Source organism: Corylus avellana, chromosome 1 (assembly GCF_965113065.1).
Source record: "Corylus avellana chromosome 1, dhCorAvel1.hap1.2, whole genome shotgun sequence".
Taxonomy (NCBI): Eukaryota; Viridiplantae; Streptophyta; class Magnoliopsida; order Fagales; family Betulaceae; genus Corylus; species Corylus avellana.
In genome coordinates, this window is record NC_142490.1 from 1,977,319 (window position 1) to 1,996,794 (window position 19,476).

The 19,476-nt window shown below is 35.9% G+C and overlaps 2 protein-coding genes across 4 annotated transcripts; one reads left to right on the top strand and one right to left on the bottom strand.

The window, feature by feature from the left end:
- The first annotated feature begins 4,705 nt into the window (after positions 1 to 4,705).
- On the top strand, positions 4,706 to 6,256 carry LOC132171174 (putative methyltransferase TCM_000336). The gene is made up of 4 exons (XM_059582419.2): positions 4,706 to 4,823; positions 4,929 to 5,333; positions 5,471 to 5,743; positions 5,858 to 6,256. Exons 1-4 carry the CDS (start codon positions 4,743 to 4,745, stop codon positions 6,188 to 6,190), a joined length of 1,092 nt encoding a protein of 363 aa, XP_059438402.2. The 5' UTR covers positions 4,706 to 4,742; the 3' UTR covers positions 6,191 to 6,256.
- A 1,598-nt stretch (positions 6,257 to 7,854) lies between these two features.
- Positions 7,855 to 18,889, bottom strand: LOC132170860 (Alkaline-phosphatase-like family protein). Of its 3 annotated transcripts, none has more exons than XM_059581989.2 (17): positions 18,738 to 18,889; positions 18,458 to 18,551; positions 17,697 to 17,738; positions 17,398 to 17,475; positions 17,231 to 17,315; positions 17,025 to 17,131; positions 16,273 to 16,353; positions 14,152 to 14,204; positions 13,966 to 14,068; positions 13,265 to 13,408; positions 13,014 to 13,110; positions 11,310 to 11,535; positions 11,119 to 11,212; positions 9,474 to 10,487; positions 8,896 to 8,988; positions 8,472 to 8,755; positions 7,855 to 8,261 (listed from the first exon to the last, which is right to left on the bottom strand). In XM_059581989.2, the coding sequence occupies exons 1-17, from the start codon at positions 18,863 to 18,865 to the stop codon at positions 8,126 to 8,128; spliced, it is 2,859 nt and encodes a 952-aa protein (XP_059437972.1). In that variant the 5' UTR covers positions 18,866 to 18,889; the 3' UTR covers positions 7,855 to 8,125. The 3 variants fall into 3 exon arrangements, with proteins under 3 accessions (XP_059437972.1, XP_059437971.1, XP_059437975.1); XM_059581988.2 differs by having other exon boundaries at positions 17,398 to 17,565; XM_059581992.2 differs by lacking the exons at positions 17,697 to 17,738; positions 18,458 to 18,551; positions 18,738 to 18,889 and having other exon boundaries at positions 17,025 to 17,126; positions 17,398 to 17,473.
- Between the last annotated feature and the right edge of the window lie 587 nt (positions 18,890 to 19,476).

Consider the following 19,476-nt stretch of genomic DNA (forward strand, 5'->3'; position numbering starts at 1 on the left):
AAAAAGGAAAAAAAAAAAAAAAAAAAAAAAAAAGCAAAGAGGTGGCTGATTGGGTGGCTGAACTAACTACCCTCAAACTAACCATCGGGCTGAAACACTCTTGTGGCCAGGGAATGGTTTAGCCACCTACAAACCAAACCAGCCATTAGGGATTAAGGATGTAAACCACCCCCCTTAACCACCTTGCATTGCAAACTATAAAGAAAGACACAAAAATTACGTGCTTACATTTACAAGTAAAAGCCTTGCAAGTTACATATTTTCTTGATTAATTTGATTGTACATTGTTCATAGAGCTTTACAAATGATTGACTAATTTCAAAAACAAACAAGTTCTTTAAATTAAAAGTAACCAAAAATTCCTTAGTTTAAGGTAACAAAATCATGATTTACTATTCATTTAAAATTAACTGCTTTTATATAAGAAATATTTACCGGATCACATGATCATATCTATTAGCTTAGGGTATGGCATAATAATACCCTGATAATTGCAATGAATCTAGAAACACAAAATCAATCGTGCCATACTGTACTGCATGTCACTTCTGTTGGGCGTGAGATTGCGTGCTGATCGATCAACTTCAATTCAATTTATGTGTACAGCGCAAGAGCACTTCTCTTATATAATTAGAAGAAGATCAATCATTCTGTAATGCTTCTTTTTTGACCTCTTGTCATTTCATTTTTGTCCCCATATATATATATATATATATATATATATGTTCACAATGTGTTTTTGTCACTTGGCGTAGGTATTATATATGTACAGTGCACAATTCTTGGGCGTCCATTTCGATTTTTGTCCCCTTTCGGCGTGCATGGGCCATGGGGGGTTTCTTTCATATTTAGGGTTTGGCATGCGATTTGATATCTATATTAATCTCGAGCACCCTGTTGAAAATTTTCGTTAAACCCATTAATCAAATTAAATATGCTATATATATTAATATATATTTGATTGTGTGATGGCCCCAAGGTAGAAGCTAATTATTAGGTATCTTCTTACAAAAAATAAAATCATTGCATGCCATGATCAATATACCACAAACATTAATTTATAACTTTAAATCATTTAATTTGTTGGATATATAGTCAAAAGAGATATGATGAGTCCTCTTACTCAAAGGGCATGCACTAGACAGTGAGAGCGAGGGACAGGACAACTCTTTCACGCCTATGTAAATATAATTAAATATATATATATATATATATGAGGAGAAATGGGGTTGTCAGAATAAGTGTACGTACGTTTTTGTGAGGGTGAGGGTGAGGAATGGATGGCGTGGAGACTCGAGAAGAAATTGCAAACAACGTATATAATTTGGAAACGCATATCTTCTCACTCAGGCTTTACCTTGTTTGTGCTCCTCTTTGTGCGGTGCATATGCCCGTACTGGTTGTAATGGACGTTGACAAACTCAAAAGCAAACAGCCGCGTGCCTTCGTCTCTTCAGTGCATGTTTGGCTTTCCAACTTGAACTTTCTCCTTGAAAAGACAAATCTTTGTCTCAATCCATTTGAGTGCCTTCAAACTGTTTTTTCACCCAATTTCTCACTCCCTATCTATCTCTTCAATTCTGTGCATATATATATATATATATATATGATTCAAAAACTGACCTTTTCACACAGACAAACTTTCAATAATTAATTGGCGGTCAAAACATGCAGATACCTGAAACACACTTGCTTGGTCTTAAATTTTCAAAATTCATGTCTTATGGATGTTTTGGGTCGCCTCTTTTGGGTTTTGATCGTTTTCCAAACCCAAATCATAGAATTTATTTTTTTTGCAATGAATATTTTTTTGTGCCCAGAACCCACGGTTTTTTCTCTACTTGCATATATTAATTACCACTTAAGGGTAATTATTCTCTCAATACATAAGCTTGCATGTGTGGTTGAACTTCCAACCATCAGCTTTATTTATTCATCATGCCTCGGCACATGGAGAAGTCAGGAGCAAATGATTTGTCATCATTGATGTAATAGAGACCCATAGTGACCAGGATTCATTTGACCCGGAAAATATTCAGTTAGAGGTATTTTCGTCTTTTTTACTTTTTGAGAAGACAAAAATACAAATTTATTCTAACTAACTGAATATTCTCTAGTTCATCTAAACTAAAAAAGATCTTAATTCATATTTTAGTGGATAAATATTATATAGAGTATCAAGCCAGTTAGTAAATATGGTAATTAAGTGGCATATGAACTACTATAATTCCCTTAAGAATCTAGTAATAAAAATCGCAATTCCCTTATGAACATTCATATATAAGAGATTGGTTATGGATGATTACATCAGAAAAAATGGACATGTTAATGAAATAGTTCACGTAAAGAAGTAGTTAGGTCATTTCCTCTATTAATTCCTCCCACCCAAACGTACGTATGGGGGAAGTACTTGACTTGTTGAAGTTGGTACATTTATTTGTTTTCTTTTGGAAGAGAAAGTGAATTATGCCTTTGTATACAGGCTCACTTTTGATAGGTACATTCAATTGGTCCCCTCTTTTTTTCTTTTTTCTTTTTTCTCTCTTGGGGGTACATTTATTTGGTCTCTTTTGACAGATAAAGTGTACGTAATATGCATTTCTACTTCCCTCTGGACCCCGTTGAGTCCCACTTTTAGCTAACAAAACCTAACACGCAACTATGGACTTGTGAATTACAGCCCTGTATAGTGTTTGATTGCTTGTGTCTTGACTCTTGAGTCTTCAATTGTTTCAAAGGGGACCAAATTAGGGCCTCTGTTCAGGTTCACGCATATGGAGTGAGTGGCCAATATTTGATGGCAACCCACTACGTACATGGACCTCCCATAATGAGAAACCGGCCGGGTCCGGCGGACTCGTGTCCCTCCGTTGACACGTGTCCGGCGCCCGTACTTCTTTTTGCAAGAAGATAGACAACAAGAATCTCACTTTCCAGCCTAAGTGGAATTGATTTGATGAACTTAAAGTTGCTTTCTTAGACTAGTGGAGAAATGGAGATCATGAGACCCTAACAACAACCCTTTGCGCCCCCCCCCCCCTCCCCCAACCCCCTTTCATATGTTAGGTTCCAAACCCTTTGAATCAAAGTAGAGTAGGTTTAGGTTGCTTTCTCAATACAAGTTGTTTCCACCATTGACCTGGTCAGACCCCAAAAATGACCGACTAGAAACTTCACTTGACAAGCTAGTTACGCAGGTGTGACGTAAATTAGAATTCATGATCGCATGAAAAACTCGCTGCACTACTACTACCTTACGCTACATTGATTTATAGAAAAAGTACGTAGTAGCAGCGCCACAGGAATATTGCAATATATTACATTTATCGGGCGGGGCGCTAGACTATATATTGTGGACTTGTGGTAAGTAATTATTATTATTATTATTATTATTTGTTAATCCTTCCAGCATGTGTACTGATCCTTCCATGTTTGGTAGGACTTTATTCTATAATTTCTATTGATTTTTATTCATTTAATCTTGGGTTTTGTTTCTGATCTTATCTTATAAATTAATTAGGATATCTAATTTGTTAATATAGTCTACTTAGACAAGTAGATTAGGCCCAAAAAAAATTATAAATCACAATATCTAATATGTTAATATCACTAGTAGACCAGACCCAAAAAAAGCCCAAAAAAAATTTCATTAGATCCTCAAAGCCTCAAATGGTGCAAAAATAGAGAGGAAAAAATTAAACTAGGCCCAAAAAACTTGAATTAGCCGAATACATTTTTCCGAGCATGTCTTTTGCTCGCCACCACGACCGACTTGGCGGTTACAGAAAATGACAAAAATACCTTTTAGGGGAAGAAAGTCACGGTATTTTCAACTATTTTGACAATGGCAATGAAGGAGGTGGAATACTCATTCTCGCCACCGATTTCACCAACATCTAGGCTTAGCCAAAAGTGGATGTTTGGCCACTCCCAACCTAGTATTTGGGGTAGTCAAATCACCCCTATGATCAAAAGAGGAGGGGAGATGGAGGGGTGGTTTACTCACCCCTAACTTGGTCTTTGTTAGTGTTTGAACCACCACAATGACTAAATGAGTGGTTCAGCCACCTCAAATAGCCTCCGAGAGTGGTTGAATCATTCTCTTTGGCTAGTGAGAATAGTTTAGTCATTTCCAAAACAGCCACCCTATGTTTAACAATGAGAGAGAGAAAGAGTGAGAAGCTTTTGGCAGTAGACTAGTAGTGGTTGTACGAAGGTACTGGTGGAGCTATGGCAAAGGTAGGGATAAGTGGCTAGAAGAGAGAGAAATTTTCAATTGTTAATCTGCATTAAGGACATGGCAAACCTTGGGTCATTTATTTAAGTTAGAATATTAATTAAATAATTAAATATATTTTTTTTTATTTACTTAATTTTTTGAAATACATGATCATTTAACATGGTATTAGAGCAAATGTTCTAAGTTCAAACTTTGTTTATATCATTCACTTCTCATGTAAATTAAATATTCAACGTCTTTGACTTTACTTAATTATTCTAAAAAAAATCGAGTGCAAACATGATAAGTGATAATTTAACAATTTATATGACTCATACACGGCCACATACACTAATTAATTATTATCGCATCGAATATAATGTATTTGAACTACCATGATAACTAATATATCTATTAAGAAAAGGTTAGGAGGCAAAAAGTTAAAGAACTCCATCATTAAAATTTGCTATAAAGGGGGACCAATATGCCACCAAGTCCTAAGGCAGACAAAGGCAAATTACCAATGCAAATGGATGTTGAGAATGTCTTCCACATGACTGGAGGGATTGGTGTCACTAGCTATGCAAAAAATTCCTCACTCCAGGTCTTCCCCCTCTCTCTCTCTCTCTCTCTCTCATGGTTTATTCATATAATCGATCTGTACCACTTTTTTCCTCATTTTGTATTCTAAATGTTTGTTGAAATGCAGAAGAAGGCGTCTGATATGGTGAAGCACATAACCACAGGAACAATACAAGAACTTTTTCTTGCAACCACCCCAAAGAGCATAGGCATAGCAGATTTGGGTTGCTCTTCTGGACCCAATTCCTTAACCACCATCAAAGACATAGTTGAAGCTGTTGAAAGGAGCAGCATCAACATCTTGCACCCACTCCCAGAGTTGCGAGTGTACCTCAACGATCTTCCAACAAATGACTTCAATTCAATCTTTAAGGCCTTGCCAGAATTCTACAGGGAGCTTAGAAAAGAGAAAAATGGTGGGTGTCCCTCCATTTTCATAGGAGGTTATGCCGGCTCCTTTTATGGAAGACTTCTCCCCAACAATTGCTTGCACTTTGTCTATTCATCCTACAGTTTGCACTGGCTCTCGAGGGTGAGAGTATATTTTTTCCCTTTTATCTTTTGCTTTAGGCCTTTTTCATGCTTCAGTACACCATAACTAGAGCTAGCTAGCATTCTCATCAGTAGTCATCAACAAAGACATTAATAACTTAATTCTATGTCATGCAGGTTCCTCCAGCTCTTTACGATGAGCAGGGCAGGTCCATAAACAAAGGCCATGTTTACATCTCTCGATCAAGCCCTCCACAGGTTTCCCAGGCGTATTATAAGCAATTCCAGGAGGACTTCAATTTATTCCTCCGCTCACGCTCTGAGGAGCTTGTTGTTGGAGGACGAATGGTGCTCATCTTGCTGGGTAGGAGAGGTCAAGATCATGTCGACAGGGGCAACTTTTTCTTCTGGGAACTTCTTTCCCGCTCTTTTTCCAAATTGGTTTCACAGGTATACTCTGGTTCTTACCGTCTAGGCCACTCTGGTTGCCTCTTTCTTCCTGTCCTTTTTTAATGGCTTTTTTTTTGTTGTTGTTGTTGTTTTGTTTTGTGTGGAAATTTAAAGGGAGAAGTTGAGGAAGAGAAGCTAGATTCATACGAAGTGCATTTCTATGCACCATCAAAGAATGAAATAGAAGAAGAAGTGAGAAAGGAAGGTTCTTTTGGGTTAGACAGGCTGGAGATGTTTGAAATAGAGAGGGATCAGAAGGATGGGGAGAACTATGGAAAGGCAGTTGCCAGGGCGGTTAGGGCCATCCAAGAATCAATGATTTCCCAACATTTCGGAGAAAGGATTTTGGACAGTTTGTTTGACAACTACGGAAGGATGGTGGATGAAGAAACGGCTAAAGAAGAAATCAAGGCCATGTCTTTTGCTATTGTTCTTAGAAAATTATGATGCCAAGTAACCCAATATTGTAATTAATGAACTTATGTTTGTTATTTAACCATGTGTGTTTTGCAATTTGCAGTCATCGTAGGTAATGTGCCCAAATGCCCTTTTATCCAGCCCTAATTTTATGATTTACTTTTACCGTAGTTGTTAGTAATATTATAGTTTTTGCTATAAATTTCTTATAAATTGGCTTCAGTTGCATAAATTTATAGAGAGATACAGTAAAAATTACATTAATTTGTAAATAGATTACATTCAAAATTGTAATATTTCAAACGATTTTTTTTTTTTTTTTTAAATAATATTATCACGTACTTTTGTGGTGGAAAAAGAACTTTCTAATCGACCAATTATCATCCATCTTTTATTGTTGGGGCGTGTTCTTACACATGTGGGTGTCGGCTTAACCAATTCATCATCAACCATAGTTAAATCACATTTTCTGTTTATTGATTTATTATTATTTTTTCGTCTTTTTAAAATCATCAGTCGTCAGTGCAATCACATATTCAACCATAAGATAAGAGGAAAGTGGGTGGGTTGACGTTCAACCAGTACTCCGGCAACAAGTGTCCAAAATAAAAATCCAAGCCCGTCAAAAGCTGGTCGGCTAAGATTGTCAAGTCCACTCGTTTGATCCCTTTTGTTTTACCATTTCTAGTCAGACCAAATTAACCTGGTAGTCATCAATCATGATGAAGCCTTTGGTGCTCACTCTTCACGCGTAGATAGAAAAAAAGGTATCTGGTAATTCTCTGGGAAAAAGTTAAAAAGGAAAAAAGGATTTGGAAAATCAAAGTTTTATTCGAAAGGAAAAGGAAAGCCAAAACTCTTGTTTGAGCAATTTCCATATAACAAAATTCAAATATGTATGTTGAAATTTTGAAATCCTAATATACTTTTTAGTAGAATAGTTTATGAAAAATATATACTTTGGCCCCTCCAACTATCACTGTAATATTTAAATTCGTCAGACTATCATCTTTTGTCAAAAAAAGCTCATCCATAATTTAATGTGAAAAAACTTTTTTATGGCAACAGGGAATGAGCTATTCAAAACTCACTCACACATATAAATCCTATAATTTTTTTTTTTTTCATATTTGTTAGTCAAATTACTACTAATTCGAATAGCAAAATTATCTAGAACCTCTTATCTTTTCTTAGTCCCTTGGGTGACGAGTCCTTAGTGGATCAAAAGAGTAGACTTTGACCAACAACCCAAATTGAAGGACTCTTTTAGTGTTCCCTATCCTCTATCCTTCAACCTGGTGTTGTAAATCAATAAAGCTTCCCTTCGCATGCAAAAAGAATCACAATAATTGTTGGGTCTGTCACTTAGCACCATTCTCTCTCCTATTCAGCGCAGATAAAGCCTTTTTCTCCCCAATTCCCTTGCATTGCGTAGGACAAAAAAAAGGGCATTGTCTCCCACATCGGCTAAGGAACTGGAGAAGAATGTGTTCTTAAGCACCACAGTCCTCGTCTAGTTAGCTATTGTTTAGATGAAGTACATTTGTAGGTCCCACCTTTGAATCATTCTCTCCTATGCCCAGCTTAGATAAAGTCATTTCTTCGATAAAATGTTAAGAACTATTTTATTTTATTTTTTTAAATATTGGGTTCGAAGAAAAAATAAAAAATAATGGATTTTAGCTATTCTTCTTTGTAGGTAAATAGTCATTCTAATGGGGGAATGGCTATTCTCAAGAATAGTTTGCAATCAAACAAAGAAATGGCTATTTCTATCTATTCTAGGGGTCTTTAAGACTAACTATTCTGCGGTGCCCAAAAATTATTAGAAAAAAACCTTGTAATCTATTTCCCACTTGCTTCGCTGTTTATGACAGATTTCTGAATCAAAACAAAGAAGAAGAAGAAAAAAAATGCGTGAATAGGTTTTTAAGAATCAAAATTGGGTTTCTTGGTGGCCAAATTCTACCTTGGGTCAATACCAGATGAGCCCTGCATCCTTTTCCGGAGGGCCAACACCAAAAATGAATAAATCATGGTTCCAGCCACAGAAGATACACCTATATAGACGCACACAGTTGTCGCACAGACATACAGGTACCTGGAGGAAAATGCACACAATAAGTTTCATCAACAAAAATAGATAAATTTAGAGGGAAAAAAATCTCCAAAGGCCACAAAGAATAGGTTGAATTTCAGTTAGGATCACCTATTGATATCAAACCTTGGCCCATGGTGCTAAATGCAAATTCTCATATGCATATTCCAATAATTCATTGATGGTCAACTCATGTCGGGTAGGAAGACTTACTTTGGGGAAAAGACACTCCAAACAAATAGATGATTCCTCATCAACAGCAATACAACTGTGTATGCAGTCAGGAGAATGGAATTCACGCCCAGTGGAACTAGACAGGGAAATGCGAGCATAATCTTGAGAAGATGTCCAGAATCAGCATTCTGAGGAATTACGAGATAGCTTGTGTCCTTCACTGAGATGTACATAACCATGCTAAGAAGAAATAAGATGGGGGATGCATAGGTGATGATGAACATCAGAATGCCAGAAAGTAGTGTCGAGTAACTTGACATGCCCTGGCAATAGGTAAAACAATTTTGGGAAAATTAGAAAACCCATGGCTTCTTACAGTGCAGACAGCAAATGTTTGTGTATTCAAAGGTACTCTTTTTTTTTTTTTTTTTTTGCAAGCTACACTATAGAGGAAGAGATGTACAATGAAGGCTCCAGCAACATCAATTGTAGCCAACGTATTGCTGTTCCCTAAAGCAAAATGGCCTGCCATTCCCAAATAGTACAATGCAGCAATCTAGGAGAAGAAAACAAGAATTTCCCAGCATTAGTTCCTGAAATGTATTTAGTATACAAAACAATATTGCAACTGACCTCAACCCATTGCTTATGATACTGTAAAATATATTTTAGAGAGTAATGCTGGAAACCACATTTTTATCAAAAAATTATTTCACAATGCTGACATGGCAGTCCCAATCAACTCTTGAATTTTTCAATTTTTTTTTTTACAAAGATTGATTTAATGGTTGGCTGGAAGTGCCACATCAGCATTATGGGTAGTTCTAGCATTACTCTATTTTAAAATGGCATACTCATTACAAAACAACACTGCAAAATACATTAAAAAAAATCCCAGTATTGTATTGCACTGTAAAACACTGTAACTGACCTCAACCCATTACAAAACAGCATTAATCTATCAGCGTGAATGCTAAACTTGCTTTCAACTTATACAAGAGAGGATACCAACATTTAAAACAAAACAATACTGTAACTTACCTCAACCCATTGCTTATGATGTAGACCCCAATAAGAAGAGTAAATCATGATTGCAAAGATTTGCACAAGAAGCAATAATATAGGCGCTGAATTGATTGGTTGTTGGAGCAGTAGCTGCAGAAGACACCAACAGAACATGTATGCCCATCCAGTCACAAATAAAGAATCTTTCAATTCCAGTAGTGGATACTTTTTTTGTATTTCAATAGGAACAGAAGTTGACATGTGGCTATCATGACCTGAGTACGTCCTAGATACACATATAGGCATAAGCCAAGGCAAGGCCATGAAAGTCCCAATTGTGGCAATGCCCAGAACTGCAAAGATGATTTGTACCCACAAGGTAGCGCTACAACTTGATGAGACAAATGCATTTTCCTGATATAACATGATATGTTGCAAAAGCAACAGGCCAGACACCAAAAAGCTAAACCCAACCACCATAACAAGTTTTCTCCTTAACCCTAATAAAGATAGAGAAAACAAGCACAAGCTGATCATCAGGAGGCCAGAGATTAGCTGAATTAATTTTATATAATTGCTCCCAGCCTGCTCAAGCCACTTAGAAATGTCAGGAAGATAAGTCCAATTCACGCCTCCTTGATGCCAGCCTCTCAAAGTTCTTCCAGAAATAACAAGCACAAAGATGGAACACATTTGAAAACCAATTTTCTTAGTTCCATTATACAATCTAAATGAACTTCGTGATTTCTCGGCAGGGAGAGACTGCATTGTTTTACGGAGTAACAACAGATCCAATGTGGAAGTCACAAAATGCCAAATATATTGCTCTTCCTCTACCATGGAACTTGAACCCATACTTATAACAAGGATCAACATAACACCCAAAATAAAAGTCTCGGCTAAATTCCAAGTGTACATGCCAGAGATTGAGTCAAAATGTTGCGTCTCTCTACAGTAAAATTCTTTGCAGATATGAAATATGAGGCACAACAATATCAGACACGAGAGCAGCATTGCTGCAACTCCAAAAGCAAGTAGGTTAACAGGTTTCTGCAAAACAACAAAATAACAAAAATTGTCAATAAAATGAATAAAATGAGAGAGAAGATCAACAGGATGAAATAATTGACAATTTGCTGATGCTAACAACAAAAATAACCACGATTTTTTTTTTTTTTTCTTTTTTGGGTAACTTTACTTTAGACCACTGAATTACCACGCGATTTGAGAACCTCCAACTTCAAAACCTCTCAATTTGGACATAACTTTCAATTGCAATCAATTTGAATCACTCCATCAAATTTTAAACGTTAAAAGTGAGACAATAACGTTTATACCCCTGAATTTTTTATAAAATTCCAAATTTACCCTTAATTCCAAATAAAATAAATAAATAAATAAAGTTTTTTAAAAAAAAATCAGGGATATTTTGGTCTTTTTAGGGGTAAATCAGGGAAGTTAACGGCTAAATATGACGGAGGGGTTTAAATTGACAGCAATTGAAAGTTCAAGGGTCCAAATTGAGAGGTTTTAAAGTTTGGAGGGGCTTTTCAAATTGTGTGGTAATTCAGGGGTCTAAACTGAAGTTACCCTTTTTTTTTTCTTTTTTTTTTCTTTTTTTTTTTCACATCAGAAAAGACTTTCAATCAACTCAGAAATTCTTAGAAAGGAATAGACATACATCAGTGACTCTGCGTGATAACCACTCACTTGCAGTTTTCAGAAACTCATAATATGCTGCAACTATGCTGCTGTAGTCTTCCCTACTGTAAGACCTACATAATTTACAAAGGAAGAAGAACTAGGCATCAGCAGTATTTCCAATGAATTTTGTTTTCATGATTACTATGATATAAAACATCATGTACCCACCTAGAGACATCCTTAGACTTCCAGGAATTGTGAAGAACTACTGCATTCCTATATAAGCAACAAACCATGATCTCCATACTCCCATTGCACTTACTTTTTCTGGACCCTTGATCATGACTGAAGCTGTCACACGGGGAATTTTCACATGACAGACCAGGTAATTGTGCTTGCAGTAATCTGAGTAGCTGCCAGGAATTCAACTCCAATGCTTTCAGCTGTTGGTCATCTGTATCCATCAAGAAAAGGGAAACAGCATCAAATCACATTGATACATTATATACTCAACTCAACTAATCCTTATTCCCAATTACATTAGGGTCCACAAGTTCACACATATACACACACACACACACGTAAGAGGTGAAAATTTTCTGCATTCTAGCATTTAATTTGATTAATCTACTACAAGATTTGACACTGAAAAAACTATTAGCAGTCTATTCCTCATTTCAGCATAATACATGCATATATATATATATATAGGCAACTAGATTTTTCAGATGTATAATACAGGAACTGAGAAAATGATCATTTAAAAAGGAACTCTAGAAAATTCATCCACATTTGATTCAATTAAATGACCAAACTAATTGAGAAGCAATTGGCGTGGAAGTCGATTTACTAAAGACACCAATGATAATCTCGTTTTAGAAGAACGCTCAAGAAATCACACGAAGCATAAAAATCGTCAAGCCAAGCTCCTAAATACAGTGAGTCGTCAACAGTCTCCAAGAAAAATTTATATGTTCATACAAACTTTTAGACAATGATCCATTCCCATTAATAATTAACACTTCTATATTATCCATCTTATGTATGATTCCTCCCAATATGAAGATCTTTAACACAAAATGTGGTAGATACTCAAAGAGTTGAAGTCCAGCTTCCGAATGAAGTTTCAAGTCAATACAAACAACTTCAATTCTTTTGTACTTAACTCAAACATAACAAAAAAAATAATTAAAACTAGCATATGTGATTGAGACCAACCTAGTGGTCCTAGTCAAACGGCTACACACTGCCAAAATCATTGTACCCACACTTGATGTTGTAGAAATGTCGTAGAACCAATTATAAATGCTTCCAAGATAGAGTAACATGAAAAGGGTTATCTTACATACAAAAAGTTGCAAGGCAACAAATAGTATGGACATGGTTGTTCCAGTTCTGGGCGCTCCCATTTAAATTATTAACGAATGGCATCCTTTGTTTATAACAAAACTTCTGTATTAAGTCATCCAGGTGTAGGAGATAACAGTTTCGCCACAACTTCTACATATTTTAATAACATGAGAGCATCTCTTATTCTATCATTTGATTAATTTCCTGTCTTGTCACTCTTGTTCCTTATAGCTGTCATATATAGCTAACTCTCTATAAGCATCTCCCCTCTTCATCCATCCCTATGAAAAACCATATAACAGACAATGAGATGATTGATTGTGCAATAAAATAGATAGGACTAACATATAAATCTAATCCAGTGTGTATAGGAAACAAAGGGTTAGTTTAAACTGTATTTCTGGATTAAAGCTTAAGGTCTAACTTCCACGAGGATAATGAGTAATGAATATCTCCATAATCTAAGGAGCTTTTTCTTTTCATTTTCATTTCATCCAGATCTCTTTCTTTCTTCATATTCTTTTTTAAAATATTTTTTCTTTCTGCAACAGAGAGAGAGAGAGAGAGAGAGAGAGAGAGAACCTGTAAATGACTCGAAAGTGCCTGAGATAAGAACACCAACATTGTTTTTAGGAATTGGCACACCAAATAGAAGAGCTAATGTTGGTGCGATGTCAACCTGGATCACAAGAATCAGATGCAAGTCATTTTGAGATATTACAACCTTGAAATGCAATTATCAGTTAAACAGTTTGAAATGCAAGTCATTGAACATCTGCTCCATCAAAATAAACAAAGAAAACAATTTGAAGGAAGCATAAAGTATGAGCTACCTGAGAAACAGTGTTGAGATTGTAGGATGCATAATCAGAGATGTGATTTCTCAGGCCAACAAAAAGAGCTAAGGAGTCAGTTTCTTCATATGACGAACCCCCATGATTACCATTTTCTGTCATGCCATGGTCACTTACTATCACCTACATGAAAAATTCATAAAGAGGCAGATATCCAAGAAAATTCAATTCCTTGAATCGACATTATAGCTAGAACAGCAAAACAGAAGTTATGACCATGTAAACTGTTAAAAAAATAAACTACAAACACAAGGATATTGCAGCAGAGATCTACACAAAATGAAGATGAAGATAGCCAAAAACTGGCAATGGCACCAACACATTGACAATCTCAACCAGTAGGCATATTATGTTTTGACATACTGCTTAACAATAGAAAGAACATACAGACTTCCGCATGAAAACAAGAATAGCTGCTTTATATGAAGAGTATGCTTAAATATAAAGAGATAAAAACAAACTAATATCAGATAGTTCCCAGATTAAAAGGAAAAAAGTATGGACAGTTGGCTTTTTGCCCTTTAATTCATCATTTGACCTTCAGTATGCTAAAGGGTCACTCTTTTTGCCCCCCAAAAGACGAGATCACCTTCAGGAAGCTTAAGGTCCTAGAAAGTGGGCCAAACATATATCAATTATACATTAAAACTAAATAAGGGTAAAAAGGAGGTATCACTAACCAAAAGTGTCTCTCCTTGGCCATTCTCTTGATTCATGATAATACTTGTATGAATCATCTTCACCACTTCATCCATCTCCAAAAGTTTTGGGGCCATCAAGATGCTGAAATAGTTGAACAAACATCCAAAGTGAAGACTCAAAAATGATAGCATAAAATCATTAGGAAAGGATTTATAGTGCAATACCTATTACGCCCACCAATATGTCCAACATGATCCAAGCCTAGATAATGTAGAATCTGAAACAATAGCTTCAGTTAAAAGAAAGAGAATGAAGTACTATTCTAAGTGGAAATTGAATTCATCACCCAAAATGTCAATTTTATATAATCTTTATGAATTATTACGTAATACAAGCATTAATTTGAATACGGTACACTAAAATAAGAATAATGCTACACACACTTCCACTCTCACACTCCTTGACATGGCTTTTAAAATTATCATTGGATCAAAATCCACTATTGGACAAACTAAAGTGGTCAATCGCAGGAACTAGGATTTGATTCTCCCACAACCCAATTTGCTTACAATATCTCCATCAATAGGTCCATAGGCATAGACCTGCTCCCGAGGTCTCCAAATGCTAGAGTTAGCTTACGCATTTACACACCATGTTCATGACTTGCATAATGAGTTCAGTAGGCAAATTCTAGCAAGTAATTCTCAACACAAACTTCAAGGTGCTTTACATAGGCGTCACATTGCACTTAGCACCAAAGATTACATCATGGTCTGGATTAGACCTGAACAGTTCCTACCTGGATCCATTCGAAAATTGCAAGCTCGTAGTGCCAAGCCTTTCAAAGTGCTGTAGAGGGTCGAATCCAATGCATATGTCATTGACATCCCACTTGACCATCGTATTAGCTCCACATTTAATGTAGAGGATCTACTTACTTATAAGGGCCAGCCACTTCTTCCAGATGATCTTTTTAAGGACCCTTTACCTGACCTGCCACCAACCCTATACTTGATCCCGTCCAACTACCCCTTCCACCAGCACATAAAGAACATATTGATGCTATTCTAGATGAGAAAATTGTCTTTACCATGGATGGCAAAGTTCAGCGTTTCCTAGTTCGTTGAGAAGGAAGATCACATTTAGATTGCACATGGATCACCAAGGATGCATTGCAGCAGCTTGATCCCAGCCTGTTGGAGTACTACCAGAGCCGCAAGGAGTCACACTCGACAGAGTCGAGTTTTTCCCACCACGAGAGAATTGATGGGGACACCAGACAGAAGCCATTGATCACACGTGTATGGATGCCGACGTTAGAGGATGGCCCAACCCATGACTTTGTGGTTGGGTGATTGAGAGCTAGAGATGATATTATGGACACTTTTGTTATTCTTTTGTTATTTCACATTTTATTTGTTTTGTTATTTATTTTTCAGGTTGGTTATGTAACTTATGGGCTTTATGTTATTTGAGTGGGCTGTCAGCCCAAATATCACTAGGGTTAGGGTTAAGGTTTAATCCCTAGTCTATGTAAACATAATTTTGTACTGTAGTGATTAGCTTTTGATGAATAAAATCATGACTGTCTGTTTTTCCTCGTCTTCTTCCTCCTCTTCCCCTCTTTCTCTTCTCTTTTCTCGTCTAGTCTAGATTTCTGTTGAATGTCCCGCATCACTAAAGCTTTTGGATCATAATGAATCAGCAAAGTAAATAGTAAGGCTCACTAACAAACTCAACAAAAGCCTTATCTGAACTACATAGGTTGGCTAACAAGTCCTTTAATCATTTTTCCCAACGAAGGCTGCATCTTACTTCAGATGTTACATTCCTTCCTACAAAATGAGTCAACACCAAACAGAAAAACTATAATCTTGTCATTGGCTTCTAGTTTGTTATTGAATTCTTTGTTTTATCCTTAAAAGTGATAATTATCATATTTCTGAGGTTTAGCTTAAAAGAGATATTCTCGTACTCCCATAGTAGAATATGGAGCAAATTATAAAAGAACTTATACATTCTCAAGATAGCAGCATGGAGAGGCTGTAATACACCAAGAATATACCTAAAATGCTTGATAACAAGCACACATAGAACAAGATGTTTAAGTCCTGAACTCACAGAAATAAAACAGATAATATTTCTAGCTGATAACTCTGTTACTACAGCAAAAAAGTACATCTCATAAGAATCAACAACAATATCCTTCATCGACAAAAGCAGTAGCCAGCAAACATGCTAATTTAAATACATCATAATGATTATCGCCAGTTAAAGTACTAAGAAGATATTATCAGGCTAGATAAGAACAATTTATTACTTATTGATTAGTGACAAAGACTAACCAGAAGATCCCAATCATCTCTGCTTAGCTCATCCACCAAATGTCGAGAAACATTTTGATCTACTTGTACAGTATCCTTTACCTGTAGCAAGAAACAACGTGTCTATCATTTCAATTGCCTTATAATATAGCTTTCATATCTAAGCAACCCCAGATGAAAGATGCAAACTCTTATCCCTAACTTTACGAAGCATTAAAACAGTTCATATGGCAAACAACAACAACAAAATGACTCGTATTAACCATCGAACGAAGTTTCCAACCAGACCAGTTCCTCCATGGAAGAATACTGGCCTAACTAGATATCATGGTAAAAATAATTGCCAACATAGCCAATCTTATTTATGTGAGTAATGCAGGAAGTTTTTCCCATTTTGTTTAGGTATGAGATACATATTTTTTCAAAACTGGAAATAAACATTATGGTGAGGAAAAAATATACAAATATTGTCAATCACAATGCCCTTTTTTTCTTGAGTAAATGGTCCCAAGAGGGATAAGGAGAAATTCGAACTAGTGATTTTCGCTTCAATCACAATGCTAACAGTATTAACATGAAGAACTTAGAAGAAAAAAGGTAATTTCATTGGGTTCAACCCACAAAATATACTTACGAATACCTAAAAAGGTATTTAAAAAACACACATGCATGTGGTCGGCGCATGCGCACATGCACACACACACATAGAGAAGCACCAAGGTGATTAGGACAAAACTTATGTATTCAACAAGCTACTAATGCAAAAGACTTACGAAGAAACTACTAACTCCATCATGCCTTATAAATAATCCAGGAAACAACTTGAGCCATGTTTCATCACCAAGCATTACCATCTTCCAACCAAACTTTAAAAACTGGCCTACATAGCAGTGGAGTGAACAAGTTAATTGCATTCCTAGAAGGACTCATAAAACTATATTGGTGCGCCAACTATTCTAATATGATTGCATCAACTAACCAAGAAGATTGTCATCTAATAGAGCCTGTGTGTTAAAATTGAAAGCCACATCCAAGAATCCCCCAATTGCACCAGAAACAATAGCCTGCCATTATATACCAAAATAGTGAGGATTAGAATAGACTTCTACAGGTTATGCATATTTAAAAGATTGCAATTACACCCACCTTCAAACGAGGCATTGTAACAGTTGGAGGCGCAGCCTTAGCATGGTACCCAATTGCCGCTCCATTTGCTAACAATGACTGAATATACGGCATAGCTTCCATCAAAGCCTTGGATGGAGGCTGATGGTCCTTCCCGAGCACAAATTCTGCTGGAAGACCATCAATAACCTAAACTGGCATGCTTGTAAATGAAAAACTGATTCTGATCCATTATACAGCATTATCAACTCCCAACATTTTTTTTTATTTCTAAGGCATTCATTTCAACAGATATGGTTCACAGAAGAAACTTTACATACCATTAAAACTAGCCGGTCAAATGAAGGGATTCCTGACAGTTCCTACATTAAGACAAGCGGCCAATTTCCAATTAGTGACAAATTTTGAAAAAATAATTAACGAACATCCCGAATTGACTCATATTTTTCCATAATATTGTGTCACAGGAATTACAAGAAAAAATAAACAAAAGTTTTACGGAAGAAATCATCTGTTTTTGTGGAAAACTTTCATAAGAACCATGACATTTGAAAACAGAATACTAAGAGATCATCAACAAGCATGAGAGTTGACACCCCCACCACTGAACTAATACAGCACTAAGACATCAACCACGTCGAAAGGAATGAGCGTACTCTTTTGATGTATTCAGAGCTTATAGAAAATGATTTCAAATAGTTATATAACTCTCTTAATGTGTTTTTACTACCATTTCCAGCCAGAAACTTCTACTACTACTATCCCAGTTAGTCAAAAAACTTCACGATAAAAAAATATGCTCGTGATGAATTATTTAATATCAATCATTCCAATCCTCCATTAACTAAAATAATCAACTACTGTTGAGCTCTGTTTAATGCAACGAATTACAGCCTTGGAATTGAAAACAAATGCCACCAATTACAAATCCACAGCTAGTTGATGCATATGTTAACAGATTCAGAACTAAATACCAAATCACATAAAGCACAAATCAATTATGCCTCTTAAATTTTCGATAGTTGTACTTAAAAAAAAAAAAAATTGCAATTAAAATCAAGATTAAATATGAAGGAAGTACCTCATATAGCGCTTTGAGCTGGTCCGGAGGCAGATCTCTCTCGCTCTGGTTGTGCACGGAGTTACACGTCGGCGCAAGGAAACTCTCGGGACCGCTGACATTACCAGAAAAGAGAAAGCTCTTCATTGACAAACTTACAAAGTCTCAAACACAGAAAGAAAAAACGAAAAAGAAAAAGAAAAAAAAACTATCCAATTGTTTTTGAGTCTTGTCTTCAAATTTGGAATGCAATTTTCGTTTCTTTTTCTTTTCTTAGAGTTTATCGGGAACCAAGGGGTACCTGAAGCCGGAGAGGGCTGGTTTGACGGGAAAGAATCCATAAACGAAAAGCGAGAGGCCAATGGTTTGGATTATAACTCCAGCTATGGTGAATAGCGTTAGCTTAGTGCACGTTAACGAAGAAGACATTTTCGAATCAAATTTGAAAATGGGAACGAGAACGAAAAAGAGTACGTTTGATGAGACTTTATGAACTCAGAAAACAACCGAATTCGGACACCTTCACGGGCAAGGGCATTTTCATCATTCTACACGCTACACCTAATTGTTTTCAACAAATAAAAACATTTTTCCCAGAGGAATCCAATTGAAAAAGGACAACAATTCAGAAATCAAAGACTAATTGGACAGAGTTTGCGGTGGAAAAATAATTCAGTTTATTGCAATAATACCATTAATCGCACGCAAAAAATATTTACTCTAAAGTTTAATAAATTCATTAAAAAAAAATTAGAGAAAAACGTTGTCAAAAATTATTTAAAAATAGAAATAAACTCAATAACCCACTTAAGTAATTTTTTTAAATATACTTCTTCTCGGAAAGGGACATTTCTTGACGCCAATACACCTGCCAACTTTTGCCTACTCGTAGATGAAATATAAATTTAAATAATTTAAGTACACTAAAACACTATAATTCAAATCATTTAATTCAAGTACAATAGATAACTTTAAAAAACTGTGCAGTAAAATTCTCTTAAAAATCTGGAGAATTTTGTTCCTTATGAGCCCTTGTCTTT

Bases quoted from the DNA above. Each gene is read 5' to 3' on its own strand.
- LOC132171174 (XM_059582419.2), top strand. From the start codon at position 4,743: ATGCAAATGGATGTTGAGAATGTCTTCCACATGACTGGAGGGATTGGT. The intron at 4,824-4,928 runs GTCTTCCCCCTC...GTTGAAATGCAG, and splicing joins CAAAAAATTCCTCACTCCAG to AAGAAGGCGTCTGATATGGT. The intron at 5,334-5,470 runs GTGAGAGTATAT...TATGTCATGCAG, and splicing joins GTTTGCACTGGCTCTCGAGG to GTTCCTCCAGCTCTTTACGA.
- LOC132170860 (XM_059581988.2), bottom strand. From the start codon at position 18,865: ATGTCTTCTTCGTTAACGTGCACTAAGCTAACGCTATTCACCATAGCT. The intron at 17,316-17,397 runs GTGGGTGTAATT...ATATAATGGCAG, and splicing joins TTACAATGCCTCGTTTGAAG to GCTATTGTTTCTGGTGCAAT. The intron at 8,989-9,473 runs GTAAGTTACAGT...TTCTTCTCCTAG, and splicing joins ATCATAAGCAATGGGTTGAG to ATTGCTGCATTGTACTATTT.